Consider the following 18,761-nt stretch of genomic DNA (forward strand, 5'->3'; position numbering starts at 1 on the left):
AAAACCGTTGCTGGGCCGCTTGTGTTCCATGCAAGCTGGTCATGCTGCCCATCCCGTGTGAAGTGCTCGCGGATTCCCGATCCCCATTCCGCCTGAATTCCTCTTCAGTTCTGGATGCTGTCCACCCTAGCCGCCTCCGCCCACTTTCGCCTGCATGGCTGCGCGATTGGCTAGTCCTCGACGCAATACACACGTTTGCCACAGAAGCGAAAATCTCGGGTGAACCCTTCAGCGGCAAACCCGCAGAAGAGCTCCTTTGAGTGTGGTTGTGGCGGATAGCCGGAACAGATGGGTGTCGCATATGTCGTGTGAGGCTGGCTTCCGTGCCCTTTCGCTGGCTTGCACCTCGTCTACTCCAAGCGAAGTGCCCTCTTTGTTTTGCATCGAAGCCCGCAGTATAATCCCGTTGACGCAACAGGTACTGTTCACTTGAGTTGGAGTCGGAGCGGTGACCTGCTAAGCCAATGGGAACGGAGGCATGGGCCCCTTGTATATGTGATTCCGCGTCCGTGTTTTCGCTAAAGAACCCCTCATTGCCGAAGGCGATGATTGCCGGAAAAGCAACGTCTTGAATTCCAGCTTTGTTCAGCGAATATTTTCCGCGGTATTTCTCTTGATCTTTGGAAGGTGACAGCGAATTATACTCTTCACGATGTAAATCATGTCCGTAGTGTTCATACGAGAAGCATTCGGCATCAATCCAGTTATCTCCTATTTCCTGCCCGTTACCGCATGGGAGTTTGTGGTCAGTGCAAATCGCATGCGAAACCTCGCCACCCTTGCACTTTACAACCATCAAGCTAAGACTTCCCATTTTGCAGCCTCCAGAGTCCTGAGAATCTATCGACCTTCTGCCCTCACTAAGGTTTCCCTCACACACCCTTATTCGGCTCGTTCCCGTCGAGGGCACCATTGGTGAATCCTGGTCTTGGTCAGGATGATGGACTGTGAGCGACCGTTTAACACTGCGTAGTGGAGCGAAGCCCACCTGGCAAGGCAATTCCTGTTCAGAGCAACTAGTGCATTTCACCGATCGGAAACAGTGTAGGTGCGACTGCCGCAGTTCTTCTTCGCAGTAATGGTTCGGGCTGGTGTCATCCACAACATCATGCAGGCCAATCCTTCTAGCCTCTTTGAGTGCTGGGAATCTCGCAATCTTTGAGAACAATTGGATTTCTCCTGCTGGACCGGTCACAACTTTCGCAAGGCCACGTTGCTGTTGGTGTTCTCTGCTGTATGGAGGGCTTGCGTATGACTGCACATCAACGCCTCTCCCATCGGTGTGCACGCAGTGCGCTGTGGCCTCACCCTTCCGAACGCTAGTTGGGGCGACGCTGCAGCGCATCTCTACGTGCTCATCTGGCATCCGAAATGTGTCGGTTCTTCCTACGTTTTCCATTGCGGAGCATCGTTTCCTCCCCTCTACCTCATTAGCTGCATCCATCCCAGTGGGTACTCGTGTTGCAGGGAGTCGTTTAATAACATTTCCACACAGAACGCTCGCCACCCTTTTCGTCACCAGGTGCTTGACAGCGTATGGATGCGTGGTGGCAAGACACTCGTATTCCTCCACACTCAGGGGCCTGGTGCCGGGTAGATACCCTCTTGCTGGTGGCTCAAGCCTTTTTTTTGCTTGTTGTGCCATTGAGGCGATAGGGCAAGTTCTTGTGCTGGTACACGTGGTACTGCTGTCCAGCTTCCCTTATCCATCAAATAAATAAGCGCACAGACAGGAAATGGGCTTGAAACGTCGAATCTATCTCGGGTTTGCCGTCAAACAACTCGAGGAGAAGCCACAGGAGCATTGGCGCAGGCGCCGGTGGCGTCACCGGGGGGTCGACGACTTGCAGAAGCCTTAACCATCAAGATAAAGGGTCCATGTAATGTAGAATTAATTTTTGAAGCTCTTTTAGTAAGTGGGTGCTGCGGTACGAGCCGAGCAAGAATCCCTACCTGCAAAATGGGGGGAAGGTTGATGAGCCGGTGCTCTCCGTGGACCTTACCAAGTTGCACTTTGCTTCACTCCCCCGCGTTTCTGTTGCTATAAACACCTACAAGCGCTTTGTAGATTGAATTTATGGGGTTTAAGTCTTCTCATAGGGCACCAAAGGCCGAGGCATGACCGAAGGTGACCCTGGTCCAGCAGAGGAGATGAGACCCTGCCACGGATTGGTGTTGTCGGGCACATCACTTTTATACTGTATATGCCCCAACAGGAGATGTTGTAATTGTTTGTATGAAATCTAGGCCTTGTCCTGGAGCTGTGCAGTTTCTCCGTGCAGTCCCCAAAAGATTCCCTGTGCGTGCAGGTCCACAGTGGTCTGTGTGGGTCTCGTACACCGACTGTACCGCTTCATTTTCAGGAGCCGTGCTGTTGAGCTCCCTATTTTTGCACGGCAGATTATTTGACGACCTATCAGGTTATTATGTGGCTGAATTGGGAGGTAGTAGGCGCATGGATTTTTTGTCATTTGCAAGCGCACGCTGCAGCCTGCATAAGACGCATATTCGTCAGCATAAGCAGCGCTCTGCAGCAAAACTGCGGAGATGGGGAGCCGGGCTTCTACGATCCTGTGCACTGTGCACTGTTGCCCATCTTATACTTTAATACAAGCCTGAGCGTCGCTGTGCCGGCTCATTTACTGCAGCACGGTCTGCCGGAAGCTGGTCGTATACTTCCACGTGCGTGCCGGTTGGCTCCAATGTGCGATGTAAGCGCTAAACAACTGCCTTGAGAGCTTGTTGAAGCGTTAAAATTGCAATTTATCTGCGTCTGCTTGTGTGGTTGCAGCAGGCGTTGCAGCAACTCACGACGGCTCGCTTCTCCCCACCAGCCCGCTCCTTGTGCCACTGGGCCCAGGGCGGGAGGAGACTGGGAGAGACATCAGATTGTTCTTAGAATTCCCACCTTAAGCCTTTCGACTCTATTATTTGCAGTCCAGGAAGGCCACTGGCTAAAGGAGGACTCTTGTTACACTGACCACTTACAGGTGCTGTAGGTGGCATCATGCATTGCCATCGTCTTCTGAAGAAGGTAATTTGCCCTTTGGTTTATAACTGTGGACCATCGGCGGTCGCCGAGGTTCTCATCTAACTCTTCACAAGTCAGCACGGGAAGGATGTATCTCTTGCTCAGCTCCTGAATTAGCGGTCCCGTCCTGTTGCTTTCCAAGTCTTTCCTCTGCACGACGATTGCTGCCACGTCCTTCCTGCATAAAAAGGCTAGAAACGCCTACAGTCGATGGCCTAAAAGGCATAGCTTGAGTCAAAAACTCTGGAGGCACTCACCTCACGTCAATCATCCCGTGGATCTGGATTTCCGAGTACTTACTGTCCGGCGACACTGTGGCTTTGGCCCGTATGCCGGTAGCGACGGCCTGTCAGAAACAGAACACTAAATAAGCTGGCTGTCCTGAATGTCATCGGTGACAATTTGTGGCTAGTACAGTGGCATTTGGCATCACAGTTTCACGTGTGTACGCTGGCCTTACGTGAATCCTTGTTATTTCGTGATTTGACAGCGTCTCAACAATGTGCCACATGTGATCGAGCGTCCCAACTCGACGGGTTCTAAAGCCCAAATTCTCTTTGCTGGTTGCCACGGTTGTTCGGGCCCTACTTTCCAGAGCATGTCCACAAACCAGGGCTAGAACCGAGTTCTTGCTGACGCTATCTCATGAGGAAACGAAAGCCTCAACCACAAGAGAAAAAGCTGATGCGCACCAGATCAGGGGCCTACGTTTTGTATTCGGAAATACAAGCGGGGGGGGAAAGCTACAATATTATGTCAAAATGCTCGCTCACCGGAGCGAGTCTTTCAGGAGGAGATAGGCGCTTCCGAAGGAAGAAACTCGGGAATCCGAAAACGGATGGCATACCATGTTCAATACACCATACCTGAGAGTTCCACAAGATTCTCTGCAGCCATAACTTCAAGGAGCTTCGTGATTTTGTCCAATAAAAGGGCTCGGTATAAACGTACTTTGGCCTGTCTTGTGGCTGAACTGACGGGTGTTCATAGAGGTTGTTGAAGAGGACTGCTTCAAATTCTCGTCGAGCTTCCAAATACACAGACCCCTTAATGTTTGTCTCAAAACAGGTTCTGAGCGCAGTAATCATTATTAAAACCGCACTAACTGGTGTAAGGAAGAGGTCAAGTACCACTGTGACTGAATGTGATATCTATACGCCTGCCCGTCACCGAAGACTGATAGCCACGGCTCATCTGTGACGCTTCACCTGTAGAAGGGGTCGTGTATCAAATATGGAAATAGCCCTTGGATGTCAACACGAATGGTTAGGGGCACCTTTTTCGCGAGATAGAGCTCGATTTTTGAGAAGTCTTGATCGGAGATATTGAAGACTGCCCAGCTCTTCTGGAGTCGAGCCTTCGCAGCAGCACTTTCCGCCTCACTATTGGACGCTACGTACTCCATGACCTGCTGCTGAATGCCTGTCAGTGCTTCATATTCCAGTCGCCACGCCGGAAGCTCATCCCAGATACGTGGAATGTGTACGGTCTTGGATTTCCTTAATGAGGAGACGAGGGCGCATTGGTCTGGAGTTGAACGCACTGATTTTGTAGTCTCCTGGTTATCTGATTCTGCTTTGGAACGCGAAGATGAGTCATGCTTCGTCGAAGCCAGGTTTTTGGAGGCTTTAGATGTTTTATGTAAGCCCGACTTCTCAAGCAACTGGGAACGCGTTCTGTCGCCATCCCGCGAAATGCAAGCTTCATCTTCAAACAACGTGGAGCGAGATCGTCCACTCGATCGCATACTAGCCATTCTCAACAAACCTCCAAGTCCAAGTGAATGGGTGAAGGTTCCAAAAGCTGCGAATAAAGACATTCATACGGGCATGCCCCGGATTATCCGGCCTCGTCTTCCGGATGCGGTTGTTTGGATCCTAGGGCGGTCTCCCAAGTGAGGATAGAATTCCTTCGATTGAAATATTTAACATATGGGAGCGGTAAATATAATCTGCTTGCGAACACTGATGACGCTCAGCGCTGAAGAAGGCAGATGTCGTACCGCCTGGTCTGGGTGCTGGAGGACCGAAGGCTATTGCCTGCTCGAAAAGGTCCTATGCCGTAGGCAATACTCCAAATGCAACGTTTAAAGGGGTTTCACGGTGGAAGGAGACGATAGGAGCCACAACATACTTTGTCCACTGGGGTAGGCATGGGCGTGTGTGCTGGTCCAGGATCAGCCACTAGGGCGTAGGTTCTCCAGACAAATGTCAGTGAATCACCACATTGTGACAAGCACATTATGCGAATTAAATCAAAAATCAGCGGTTCCCTTACCAGTTGCCTGGGTCGCACGCGAAACAGCACAACCACTGTCGAGTGACCTTCGGTCCAGCCTGCGCAGGGGGTCGGCCGCACAACAAGACTGGCAAGATGGGCCTTCCATACTTATATTCCAATCAGAAACTCTCAGAGAGTTACAAAAAATATATTTCAATGATTTTGTTGCCTTTCTGCCTCCAGAGTGCCGGGAAGAGCACGTGACTGCACGGGCGCCGTCTCATAAATTTACAGGTCGCAAACGTGCGCAATTGGCAGCTCCATGCCAACTCATCCACTACAAAATGAAATGGCAAGTAGCTGTGTAATGTGGGCTTGGGGCCTGAAGTCCCCAGCGGCGGTTTGCATGCGTTCTGAAACCCCTTGAGTCCGCCCGCCACACATAACCGCAATACTAATGTGATGATTGGACGGCCCATTAGTACTCATACGCCGACACTAGTTTCTTACATCTCTGCCGCATCGGGCTAACCACACCTTGGTCAGTCGCAAGGGAGGGGAGTTTCCGCCGACCGTGTTCGGAGGGACGCATTCAAGAGAACGGAGCGACGGTAAAAAGCCAACTCATGACTGCATCTGCCGTTCCTACAACAGGAAGCAGTCAACGAACAATAGGCTGAACAATATCCAAATATTGCGTACATACACCACAAACTCTGACTGAGTGTAGCATTGCCTGCGCAAGCTAGCACGTGCATGCATCTTTACTTGTGAGGCCAAGGGCGTGCTCAATAATTGTCCAGAGCGTCAGTGAATGCAGGTCAAGAGGATCAGTTGTGCTTGCGTGCAAGGTTGCCTTGCAGCACGAGCTACAGAGGGATACGTTGCAACTCGTGTCAGGCTGCCTCCTCTCCCTCGGCCCCTTTGGGCTGCAGGTCTCAGGTCGCCTGGTGATGGGAAAGGATATCAGCGGCTTTTTGGGAATGCTTATCTTAAGTATTTCGATGATATTCGAGCTCGTGAAAGCCCTCGGATAAGATCGACTGTCCTCGGTTAAGACCGACGACCCTCGTTACACTGAGCCTCAGGTGATTGAGCTAGATCCCCAATATTTTTTGGGGCTTAACTGTCGTGCATTTTACGCTTTAAATGGGATATCGCAGTTTTTTTTGCTCGCTTGAATGACTTAGCAGCAATTATATTCCATTCGTTTGCAGCGGGGTCAAGAAAACGTTGCCTGGTGTTCCATTGGCTCATGCAAATTGATAGCTTTGGATGCACCAACAAAGACGACTGTATAAACCAGTTGTGGGCTGTCCATCTCTCTTTACGGGCAGTTCAAGTGGGTCGCTACAATTCTTCAAAGCAGCGTGCCTCATCATGCTTGTTGGATAAATGACTAAGCTATAGCCTGTACAGAACTACGCCGCAGCTGGACAAAATATTCCATCACTTCCGCCCATTGGAATGTTGCGACTAAACTGGGTGGAGGTATGTCTGTAGCTATTCCGTCTTGCGGCGAGAGAGCGAGTGGGGATGGGAAATGGGAAGCGGGATGTCGCCAAGTTGGTTGACTTTCCGGAAAATTAGAGAGATTGTGTAAATCTGGCAGTTGTCTCTCGCCTTAGGTATACACTACAGCCAGGCGCACTCCGCCTAGGAGCTGTTGTTGAGTAGCTACAAATTATACTGCAGTTAACCACTCCAGATATGAGTAGAAGGCCATAGTCATCAGAAGAGGGCGAATACGCACAATTTGAAGAAGATAGCCATGTGTGCTGCGTATGTTGCGCGGTCTGTCTGATGTTGGTATATGTAATTCTACTTGTGTGCGAATTGCCTACAGATGGAAGAGTAGGTGCTTAGCAGTTGTCTACGGTGTTCGTGCATGCATACAAAGCGGTATTCGGTATGCTTGCATATGGGTCTCCTTGCAGCAGGAGCAGCTCCACCCGAGCCACTTCCCCGCTACACCAACTTCAAGACAATTTGCCGCTGTGACCAGGGCGCTGGCAGATTAAAATATGGTGACTTCCCCTCCGGAGAATTCACATTTGAGTCCGTGCTGCTGACAACAGTCCTCCGCTTGGAGCGAGAATTCGCCTTACATATAGCCTCTCACACCACAGCTCCATCCACCGACTTATGCCCTTAACAGCACGTTGCGAAGGGGAGAAGACGTAAGGGCCCCTTCAACACAACTTGGCAAGCATGTGGCCTGCAAGTCCTGAGATATCATTCAGAACGGTCGGATGCTTCTTACAACGTGCTGAGTTCGGAAATGTTCGTAAAATTGCTTCTGCTGGGAGTTATTTGTTCCCCTTCCACGAACAAGCCGGAAACGCTTAAGTATGAGTTACGAAGGAATCAAGCAAGAGCAACGAAGGCGGTGTACCTATCCGTCAGATATTTATGTCTAGAAGCTTTGATGCTGTGCTATTCCTTCCACCACAAAGGTTTTCAAATATTGTGCATCTTGCGGATTCAAGTAACTCTCTCCTGCGGTTGGGTTCTAACAAGCCCGCCGCCGAGCCTCGGCGCCGCAGCTGGACAGCGTTCACATTAAAAAGTTTGGCTGCCTTCTGCAACGACATATTTTCAGTGCTATATTTTCGAATTACCTGGAAAAGTGTATGTAGGCAGCGTTCTACACCTTCAGGCAAATTCTCTGGATGAAGGCAGCTTAAAGCGCCTCTCGACGCAAGCCCGTGGCAAGGGGGGAAAGGCTAGCAACACAAAATGCCTTCAATGAGAATTTTCGGTGCAGTTGGTATTAATTTTCAACCCGTAAGAAAGTCCAGTTGTACTTTTTCGGCGCGTTTCCTATCTTTACGTCAGTGGTGACGGGTGACTTCACAATCCCGCAATCGAACCGGATGTGCCCGTTTCTGAATGGTTGCTCCACATTTGCACTATGAAGATAAAGACGAAATATAAATCTAAGGCAGAGCTATGAATGCAAGAGACAGCTTCTTAACATGCAGGTGGGGGGCAAAACCTTGTGCTAAGCTAGTGACTACAAGAACCCCGCCTCGCCGGTCTCCAAATGAACGGTAAAGTCAGCATTTGGCGCATTATATGATATGGACAGTTTCAGCTGTTTCGGTCAAATGCAATGACTCCATTGGTAGGAATAACCGCCAACTCGTCTGTACAGTGAACCACCGCTCCTACTCCAGACGTGGTTGGGCAACTTGACTCAACAGCGAGAAGCAGCACACAATGTGATCGAAGTTGCAGCCGGCATATCGAAGGCACCGATTGCCGCAAGAGCACCGTACGTATCTCAGTGCACCACCACAGTTGTTTATAGCCGTTTGATATGCGAGTTCGAACAACCGTTCTGATGCAGATACGCATGCGGCGTTAGCTTAACAAGCCAGCTCCACTTCATGCTCATCAGTGATGTGTATATTCATCTGGAAGCTTCATGCAGCAAATGAGCGGCGACTGTTCATGAATTAATGTGGCCACGCCATTTACTTTGCATGTTGGCCAAGAAAAGTAGTATCGTGGTGATTCAATTTGGCCTTCAGTCGAATGCGGTGTACGTCGGCTACCGGTGTACGCGTACAGCAGAGATCTCCAACATTTTCAGCAACGGACATTTTGATTGTCTATCGTTTTTCGTGATATATGAAGCAAATAGGAATGAGGAATACCCTATTGGCAGTCCTGGCCTGTGCTTGGACTTCAGGAACACCAGGCGAATGCACGGATGTAAGGAAGTGAATCAACATTGCATACCGCTTGAACTGAAAGCGCATGTTGCGCAGCGGCACAGCCTTACAACATTTTCAAGCGAAGATCTAGAGGTTATGGGAGATGAATCGGGTAAAGGCCTAAGACACTGATCAGCGCAATCCGTTTCCAACTGCTGCACAGCCTCGATCGTCAACGCCAGCATTGATTCTATGACTAAAGACGAAGCGAATGGTCCGTCTGAGAGCAACATCGCTGGCGCAGTAAGACCCTTATTCGTTAGCATCAGCCGTCTTACACAAGTGCAAGCCTCTGCCATAGCTCATTGAAGGTTTAAAGAACGCTCCAAAGCCGACATATCGGCGTGAGTAGAATCTGAACTGTACCCAATATCTTGAAGTCGAAGGTGTACGCCAAAAAGGAGAGCAGCTGAGGAGAGATTTTTCGCCAATATGTGAAAGGGACTTCACCCAGCTGTGAGGGCTAACCTGCAACGTGAAAGTTCAGGGTCCAACATTTATGCGATGTGCCATCAGGTGCCCAGTGGTGCGCCTGACGAACAATGGTATACAGGTCGAGGAATTTTCATACAATTCATCCCTAACAGAACTTCCTTCTCGTGGGGCGTGCAAGAGGTAACGCGTCAAACGCTGCTTGTCGTCCCGTCTAAACATCACATTCATCGAAAGGCGATGGTGTACCGGCATGCGCGCCAACGGCCGATTATGAAGGCAAGGAGAGTATTCCAGTTGATCCACGTCCATACTTGCTCATTGGCAAGATGCTCCAGGTCCATGCTCAGCCGACCTGTTCATCCCTTCTTACGTGTAGGCTCACGCTTTCGCCTAGCTCATGCTCAACGTTGCGTTAAAAGGCGGTATATATACCAATTCGCTGTAGTGTGGGACAGTTGTCACGAGCGTCATGGGCGAGGAGGTGCCAGGCTGAATGGCCTTGCAAATTTTGTCAGCGGGATTTCGGCTCCCAGTGCCCACAGATGTGGAGTCCTGTGCAAAGTAAGTGATCTCCTCGGTAACTACGCGCTACAGAAGAAGTGAACTGTGTTCAGACTCTCTGCACAAGTGCGCCAGTGCGGGAGGTGCGGCTGCTGCTACAGCTTGTAAAGGACATCCAAAAATGTTCCATGCAGGCTACCATGGTCCTTGCGCTGGGACGGTCGACTTCAGAGATATGACTATTCTACAGAAGAAGCGATGGAGTTATTCGTGCTTGGCGTGGTGTAAGACGAAAAGTAACTCCAGCAAAAGAAACAGCACCGTCACTACTAAAACCTTCCAGGGCCCTGCGTCGCGCGACGACCTCTGGAGCTCGGTCCCGATGCAGACATGCCTTTAACCCGCGAAGCCGTAAGTGCAATTTATCCTAGCTGGCAAGTGACAAAAGAACACTACTTGGCCATCTCCTGAAGACAGCGTGGCGTGTCTTGCAGGTTAGCGTTTATTTCCAATATATCTGCAGTGCAACAATTGACCTTTCCACCATTTAGGGCTATCAGTAACATAGACCCAAGTTGTTGCTTTAACGAGATCCCCAGCAACCAAAAAAGTAAATTTAAGGTCTTCGCTGTCGGCCGGCGCCACTGGCGCAGCCTCCAAACCGCCCGCATGCCCCCAAGGCCACCGACTCTGGCATTCTAGCCCCTCCCCACAAATCCTAACGTGCCTCACAACCCTGTCACGCCTACCGAGCGCCTCTAGCATAGTGTAATCGTGACCACCGTATCCCGCTCCGCAAAAGCAACCACAGGAACAGGCCAACTGCCCTCACACTATGAACACATTGCAGCTCACTGTGGCGTCTCCTGCAAAGGCCCTCGTGTCGAATGCACTTCACCACAGCAATACGCTACCACATCCTGAAGCTACGGATTCAGTTAGCACTGCGACGGCACTGCCACTGGAAGCCCGACAACTCAGGGACGATCCAGCCTAGAACACGTCTAGGGTTCTAGCTGAGGCAACCGTCCAAGTGGATCTCTGCCCGATGCGTCTCGTCTCCACTGGTTGCCCCCATCCGCTCCCTGGTTGACCATTGAACGTCGTTGGCGCTCCCGCTCCCGCTCGGCGTGCAGCTGCAGCGCATCCAGCAGAAAGCAGCAGCCCACTGACCCACAGAACCGCAAGCTGAGACTTGCAGCCCCAACCTACCCACCCAGTGCTATGCAAAGCATAGAACAGCACGCTGTTTTTTAGTATATTGTTATATATTCAATTATCGTTTGCTTCTCAACCTAGCCATCCAGGCATCTCAGCTCACACGCCGAAGGTCAACACGGTTCATTTGCGCCCTCCTCATTTGGCTTTTCGCTGTTAACTGAAATGCGGCTCACGAATGTCCAGTCGAAGATGAAGTCATACTGGTATCCTTCGCGAAAGAAAAGGTCCTTGAACAACCGCCTTAAGTAGGAATAATCTGGGCGATCTTCAAATCGCAAAGATCGACAGTAGTTCAAGTACGTGATAAACTCAACTGCAAAAAACGCGCGGGACAACGCAAAATATTCACATACTCAGCAACGCAGCCACTGCTCCCTGCACTGACACAGCAGCCGGCTACAACCTAGAGAGACAACGGCAAAAGTGCCTCATACATGGAAATTGTTTGCAGAGGATTTCGATGGGGGTCGACATCTTCTTCTCCATGATCTTATCATATTTATCTTTCTTTGTTGTGGCTTTAAGTCCCTGCCATGGAAGTGAACCTCTATTGAAGTACATTAAAACGTAGCCTAGTGCCTCAAGGTCGTCGCGTCTGCTCTGTTCAATTCCCAAGTGGGTGTTCACTGATGCATATCTGGCGGTACCTGACACCGCCACACCAGAGGTAGTAAGCATTCGCAGTCAGCGCTGAGCAAAGCAGCGGCTTCTACGCTCTGACCAAACGTGCTCCCATGCAGCGAAACAACGCACCTGTGAGGTTCTTGCCCTCTCGGTAGGGGATGTGGGATTGCGTCCTAGGATCCCTGTACTTTTTTGCGAGGCCGAAGTCGATGGCAAAAACAATGGACATTTTCTTGCCCCTACCAATTAAGAAATTATCAGGTTTAATGTCACGATGGATGAAGTGCCTGCTGTGAACAAATTCAATACGATTCAGCTGAACCACATACGGCACACCGTACATTCCACACAAAAATGACATACTCGCAAGCCACCCTCAAGCCTGCTTTACACACTATTTATGCGTTTTATTCAATGCTTTAGGCAGTCTCACCATTTGGTCGGCAAGCATCAGGACAGTTTTCAACGAGAGCTTTCTGTTGCAAATGCTGAAGAGGTCCTCGAGAGAAGGGCCCAAAAGTTCAATGATCATCACATTGTAATCCCCCTCTATCCCATACCAATAGAGGGTTGGGATTCCTATTCCCCCCATTAAAATCTTGTAGAGCTTGCTTTCATAGATTAGTTGCGGATGTCTCGACCGGACACTCTCCAATTTAATAGCGACTTCATCTCCCGTTGAGATGTTGGTCCCTGTAAACCCCCCAATCACAAGCGCACGAAATATGCAAAATGCGCCATCCCACTATTTCGACCCAATTCGCGCATGGTAGTCACTCGTCATATAGAATATCAACACCTAAATGCACAGTGTCAACGCAAGAATGTTCAATGGAACCCGTACCGAGGTAAATGTCGCCGAACGAGCCGCTCCCAATCTTCCTCCCCAAGCGATATTTTCCCCCCACGCGGACGTCCATCATCAACAGTACTTGCAAACTGCGCCTGGCTTTTCCAGACTCCCCGGAAATGGGGTGCTTATTCTGTTTTTATGGAGATCCTGTACGCGCACAACCCAACAAGCACCTGGACAGCATGTAAAATTGCCGCTCACAACGCATTCACCTGAGAAACGCCCCTTTATGTTTCGCGCGTCGGTGTTTGCGCCCCCTCCATCTGTGGTTCAGACTCTTCACATGAGAATAAACGCTGTTCTCCACAGAACTCACTGGAAAGCTACAGCAACCGGTGAAGGTGGCCAGAATCAAGGTGGTCTCGTGCCGATGGAAGGCGCGCACCCACTAATGGCAGCCCCACAAGGTCCCCTCAATACCCCCAATAAAACCCGACAGCAGAACAGCTGTGAGATCCTTTCAGACGAGAGGCCACCGGGCAGCCAATATCGCTCAACTGCCCGGCTGCCGAAAAAAATCGGGCGCCGGCGTCCGGCGACGCGCAAACCGATGACCCCTCAACAAGACGCTCCGCTTCAAGCTGTACACGCTCAACGCAGACAGCAGCCAAAAGCTGCCGCGGATGATCGACACGATTGACGCCTTCACCCAACAGGTGCACCGCGTCAGGGGGATGCCCGCCGTGGACGTGGCGCGGACTGTGAAGGAAAAGACGCAGGAAAAACTCGCCGGGAAGCAGAGAGTTTAGCCCCCCTTAACGCGTGCAACGCTCGACAACCACGGAAGAACACAAACGCGTTTGTTCCTGCGGATACCGGCCGGTAGGGTCCCAACGTTTCTGCAGTCCCCAGGCTCCCGTGGGAGCGGCTGCAGTGAGTGGAGTTCGCCCACACTCTCTGCCGCTTCCAAGGCGTATGGCTCCGACACCCGCCTGTATGTCAGACCATACATGCAAGGTGCCTTTGGGAGCAACCCCGCGGCAGCTCCTGCAGCTGCTAAGCAACCGCAGCACTTGGTGGGCTCCCAAGGGATCAGCTCGGCTGCTGCTGCTGCTCCCTGTGCGGCAGGAAAGACGCTAATTGGCACAACAATGAACTGCGAGGAAGCTGAAGCGATTAGGTAGCCGAGACATCCAGTGTGGTGGCTACTGCGACCATGGCGGCAGCAGCGGCGGCAGCAGCTGGCGCAGAAGCCAGCACTTTGCTCTGGCGGTAGTGATCCTCCAAACGGGAGAAGCGTACGCTCGGATGCACATATTTTCCGGCAATGAAGTATGGTTAAGACGAACACCGGTTTATAGGCTACTAAGGGCCGAGCAGCAGACGCACGCAGCAGCTGCCCCAGGAGCAGCATTGCAGCACCGCCCTCGCCCGTTGCATACTGCAGCCTCACATTTCCCTGCCGCAACAACGATCCCCTCAACACAGTCACCCCAGAACATGCAAATACTAGAAAATGTAAATTCAATCTACGCTGAACCTTCTCCATTCTGAGCAATTTAGCCGCTGGAAGGAAGTAGCACACAACCAGCCGCGTGTAGCAGTAAGCGGCATGTTGCACTGATGTTTTTCGACATTTATTAAAATTTATGCATTGTGCGTTTGTTTATCAGAGCTGTTGATACAACGGGCACACCGGAATGCTGTGGGTGTAAGGGCGGCTTGCCGCCACTCCTCGCTGTTCGGCTCGTGTGCTGCTGTTCTCAATATGGTGAGTGTTGTTTAGCATGGAGTGGGTCTTCCAAGTAAACTGAACTCCATGATAACTTAGGACCAGCAAGAGCCGGAGTACATTTTCAGTCTACACGATGCTGCGTAGCCCTCCTGTACGCAGTGTACAACTGCGAGCTGCGCTCAGAAGGCAAGAAAGTCTCTGGGTCGGTCAATTTGAATTGTTACTGTAAGGGGAGTTCTTGGCCTAGGACAGTCGTGGAATTGAATAAATCAACAATTCAGTCGAATAGCTCCCTCAAGGGCACTTGAACGTTCTCTGTGTAGCACTGTCTGGGAGAGGGCGGTCTGTACATTACTCGTGGCAGGCTGGCCACTCAGGGCCAAGTAAGTGCTCAATAATTGCTCATAGTGTTGGCACACGCAGCGATATGGCTTGCTTGTGCGTGCATTTGGAGTTAGGTTGCAGCACGGGTTGCAGCACAGTGCACTGCAACTTGTCTCCGGCCGTCTCCTCTCCAGCGGCCCCAGGCCCATGGACCGCCTGTTCCAAGCCGCCCGGTGGTTGGAGAGGGCTTTTCTTCTTTTTGGAAACGTTTATATAAAGTATTTTGTCTTCATTTCAGCTAGTACGGTCTTCCGGTGAGACCGAGGACACTCGTTACACTTCTTGTAGCATGGTCCCTGTGAGAAACTCCGCTTCAGAAGGGGCAGTCTAAGGGGAGTTTGGGGCCTTAGGGATCATATGGCTCTCGGAACTTGCTTCCATTCAAGCCAGTAGATGCACCAGTCTCTTCCAGCAGCTGTGTGTCTTGCGCCCCCAACGAGAACACAAACGCATATGAAAAACATAATTGTGAGGCCTGGTAGGGATCCAAGTTCCTTCACACGATGGGGTGATGCGAATCCATAAGGGTATAGGGTTTAGGGTTTAGGGTTTTAGGGTTTAGGGTTTAGGGTTTAGGGTTTAGGGGTTTAGGGTTTAGGGNGGGTTTAGGGTTTAGGGTTTTAGGGTTTAGGGTTTAGGGTTTAGGGTTTAGGGGTTTAGGGTTTAGGGTTACACTAGAGGTACTGCGGGCCCTGTAAGCTGATAGGATGTGGGGAGAGCTCTTTAGTCTAAATATTTGCAGTTAACTTTACGTATTACTAGGTTGTATCTCTGAAGGATTCTTTGGGGCGCATCCATAGAACCCCATAGCTGAGCGTAGCGTGCTAGCAGGCAATGACTATCATACTGAAACAACAACATAACAAACTAACAAAGATTAAAGGAAATTACTGCTTACTCAGTTTCTTCTCCAAAATTGTTCTCATCTGCAACCCCACTAGAGGAGGCACTGCGGCCTTTCGTGCTGGGAGAGGAGACGGCGTAGCATGTTGTAATACCTTTTGCACCAAGGCTCATGCGAGCCGCTCCTAGAGTCATACCAATGGCCACTTCATAAAGAATGTTTAATGCACTCATCAATGTAATACTCAATGTACACGAATAAGCACTCACAGACACTTCCACTGTTCATACAACCCTCACTCATTTCACAACGAGCACGGCACGCGATTGTACTGAGTATTCACTACAGTCCCTGTGGAGCTGGTAACTGTATCTTTTTGTGGGCAGGATTCCTGTGGAGGGCCAAACACCTGTTCAAAAATTGTCATTTGTGTTAGTCCATGATCCAAGGGTTGCTTATTTGTGCTTGCATGTGGAATTGTCTGGCAGCACTAGTTGCAGCTCCATGCATTGCGGCTGATATAAGGGTCGCCTCATCTCGCACCAGCCTAATGCTCCTAGGCCGCTGTGCCCAGGACTCCTAGAGACTGGAAAGGTCAGGTGATTTTCTCATAGCTGCTTTCTCAAGTAATGTTGATTCCATTGCAGCTCGAGACGGTCATTGGTACGATGGAAGACTGTCGTTAAGCTTCCTTGCTCCGAGCAACATCTGCACAGCGGCACAGGCTCTGTCTCTGAAAGGGAGAGTAGGTAGATTCTTTTAAAGTCGTAGTCACCTTTGTGAGCATGCTGACTAACGGAAGTCCATGCGCATCTGTGGATGCGGGACTGCTTTGCTGCACCAGCAGCAAAGCAGTCCCGCATCAGCAAATGCCCAACTGGGGCCTCCCGCCTAGGGACTGGAGGAAAGTCCAGCTGCCCTTTTGAGAACGAATTAATTAAGCGTTATAATTCTATCATTACTGTTAACGCTCATAGAGCCTGCGGAGGACTTTTGTCACGGTCGGTACATCTGCTGGATTGCAGCATTTCTTGTTGCAAACACTTTCTGAGAGGTAACGTCAAGTGCAAGCATGCCCAAGCTACCTCCCATATATCCCTTAACGCCATAAGCAAGTGTCAGTTAAGTATTGGGCTTAACAGATGCGTAAATCTCAATCCTTCCGCCGCGCCCTGGTAGTGCCTGCTAAATATTCCCCCTCACTTCACCAAGTAGCACGCGCTCACCCCTGCGTGCCTTCTCAATAAAAGGGAAGATGCACTTAGTGTAGCGAATACTCACTACAAGCACTGCAGCTTTGCCGTGCGCGTTGTGTAAGAGTGACGGTTGATTGAACAGTGGAGGTGTGTGTGAGTGCTTGTTGATGTTTATTGAGTAAATAATTGATGAATGTATTAAATACTGTTTACGAAGAGGCGTATTGATATGACTATAGAAGAGACTGAGGTGAGACTTCGTGCAAAAAGGTATTGCAACATGCCAAGCACTCTCCTCTCCCAGCGCCGAAGGCCGCAGTTCCGGGTCTAGTGGGGTTGCAGAACAGAACAATTTTGAGTTTAGAACAAGAGAGCAAACCTCCCTTAAGCTTTGTTAGCTTTGTTATTTTGCTGAATCAGATGAGATGCCTGAGAGACAGTAGCAGTTTACTTGACGGCTTCNGTTATTTTGCTGAATCAGATGAGATGCCTGAGAGACAGTAGCAGTTTACTTGACGGCTTCACTCAACTTACGCCAGCCGGGCTGTTTTACGCAGATGTGGGGTTCTAAGGATGAGCCCCATAGTAGTCTTTCAGAGGAACAGCCTACGAACATCTCATGTTTATCGAACACATTGCAATAAAGAGTAATATTCTATATTAACGTGAACAAATCTCCGCATGGCATGTGAGGGACTGAGGGCTCAGCCCACGCATCAGCCGCTTCCTTGGCCCGCAGTACCTCCATTCTCAGGGATTCACAACATCATATCATGTGAGGTAACTCGGATCCCTACTAGGCCTCACAGTTGGGTTTTTTTGTCTGCATCTTTATTGTCCTTGGGGGCACAAGACGTAGAGCTGCGAACATTGACTGGCGCACGCATTGGCATTGACGAGAGTCGGATCAAGTTCCGGGGACCCTAAGATCCTTAAGTCTCCAAACTCCACTTAGCTGACCTTCTGTAGAGGAGTTTCTCACACCCGCGCCGCCAGCGGTCTTCTCGCTTCGACGGACAGATTGTTATTATTTAGCCGCCTAGAGGCTAGGCGGTCTCGCAGGCGCAGGTAAGTTGAATGCTGAATATCTCTTGTGCTGCTCTTTCCTTCTTAGGGTGTAAGTGTTCCTAAGAGAATAAGGGTAAATTATGCTTGCTACCACTGGCTGGAATTGCTTCAAGACAGCTACACTGGGCCAGCTGCCACTGCACCGCACCGGCTCGCTTTGATGTTCCACCTCCTCTCTAGGCTAAAGCTGTCGGCCCCATTCATTTTCACAGCGGTCTGCCAGTGAACACTCTCCCTCTGACGCGTCATCTATAGTCGTGAGCAGGTATTCACTGCTGGCTACGTCTGATGAATTGTCAGCAGTTTCCTCATACCGTCATACCGCCGGCTGTCTATGCTGCCGGTTCAACAGGCTTCTCGGGGATGCCATCTATCTTCCTCTCGTGCAAAGCTGCGCCACCACGCCTTTAGCCCGCCCACCTGGCCCAAATGTTCTGACGTGGAGGGCAATGGTGGCTAGACGTCGGATGTCTGCTGTTCACTGGTGTGTGTATCGCGTACGGAAAGTGACTTTAACCCCAAAGAGCCGGCAACCATGGTTGGAAATGTCTTTATTAGCAATCCACCATAGGTATTTCAAGTAAGGCTAGAAGGGTTTTGGCGGCTTGGAGTGGAATATTGACGACCAATAACTGGTCAACGAATGAATAAAATTACTGGTATGTTTATTTTTGTTGAAATGAGATATCGTTTAAAATTGCCACGCCTGTTTGAGGCAGAGCCTATTTGTATGCTCAAAAGCCGGTCAATTATGAAGTTGACAAAAATCTGAGAGCCTGAGGTAGACTATTTGATTTAGGCAGTGAGCATCCCCAAGTTTTTGAGCCAACATGTTACAGCTATTACTGCTACTGACTGGATTTTAAGCTCGATGTCAGCCATGTAGCATTAGGCCTGATGATTCATGCATCTGCATCTGTATACCCTAGAAGAAACAACCCTCACGGCTGGTAGCCCGCTGTCGATATCTGCAGAGACTTAAAACCT

The 18,761-nt window shown here is 50.3% G+C and overlaps 3 protein-coding genes across 3 annotated transcripts; all 3 read right to left on the reverse strand.

The window, feature by feature from the left end:
- Positions 1–170: 170 nt before the first annotated feature.
- On the reverse strand, positions 171–1,399 carry EMH_0051900 (uncharacterized protein; the record flags this gene model as incomplete). The annotated part of the gene is made up of 2 exons (XM_038022670.1): positions 171–226; positions 430–1,399. 2 exons carry the CDS (start codon positions 1,397–1,399, stop codon positions 171–173), a joined length of 1,026 nt encoding a protein of 341 aa, XP_037878524.1.
- A 1,572-nt stretch (positions 1,400–2,971) lies between these two features.
- On the reverse strand, positions 2,972–4,787 carry EMH_0053010 (uncharacterized protein; the record flags this gene model as incomplete). The annotated part of the gene is made up of 6 exons (XM_038022671.1): positions 2,972–3,209; positions 3,289–3,377; positions 3,492–3,570; positions 3,805–3,897; positions 3,983–4,102; positions 4,240–4,787. 6 exons carry the CDS (start codon positions 4,785–4,787, stop codon positions 2,972–2,974), a joined length of 1,167 nt encoding a protein of 388 aa, XP_037878525.1.
- A 6,134-nt stretch (positions 4,788–10,921) lies between these two features.
- Positions 10,922–12,677, reverse strand: EMH_0054120 (Casein kinase one (CK1) TgCK1a, putative; the record flags this gene model as incomplete). The annotated part of the gene is made up of 6 exons (XM_038022672.1): positions 10,922–11,131; positions 11,304–11,443; positions 11,565–11,777; positions 11,884–12,070; positions 12,188–12,447; positions 12,599–12,677. 6 exons carry the CDS (start codon positions 12,675–12,677, stop codon positions 10,922–10,924), a joined length of 1,089 nt encoding a protein of 362 aa, XP_037878526.1.
- Positions 12,678–18,761: the final 6,084 nt, after the last annotated feature.

Source organism: Eimeria mitis, genomic scaffold (assembly GCF_000499745.2).
Source record: "Eimeria mitis Houghton genomic scaffold, Emh_scaff4, whole genome shotgun sequence".
Taxonomy (NCBI): domain Eukaryota; phylum Apicomplexa; class Conoidasida; order Eucoccidiorida; family Eimeriidae; genus Eimeria; species Eimeria mitis.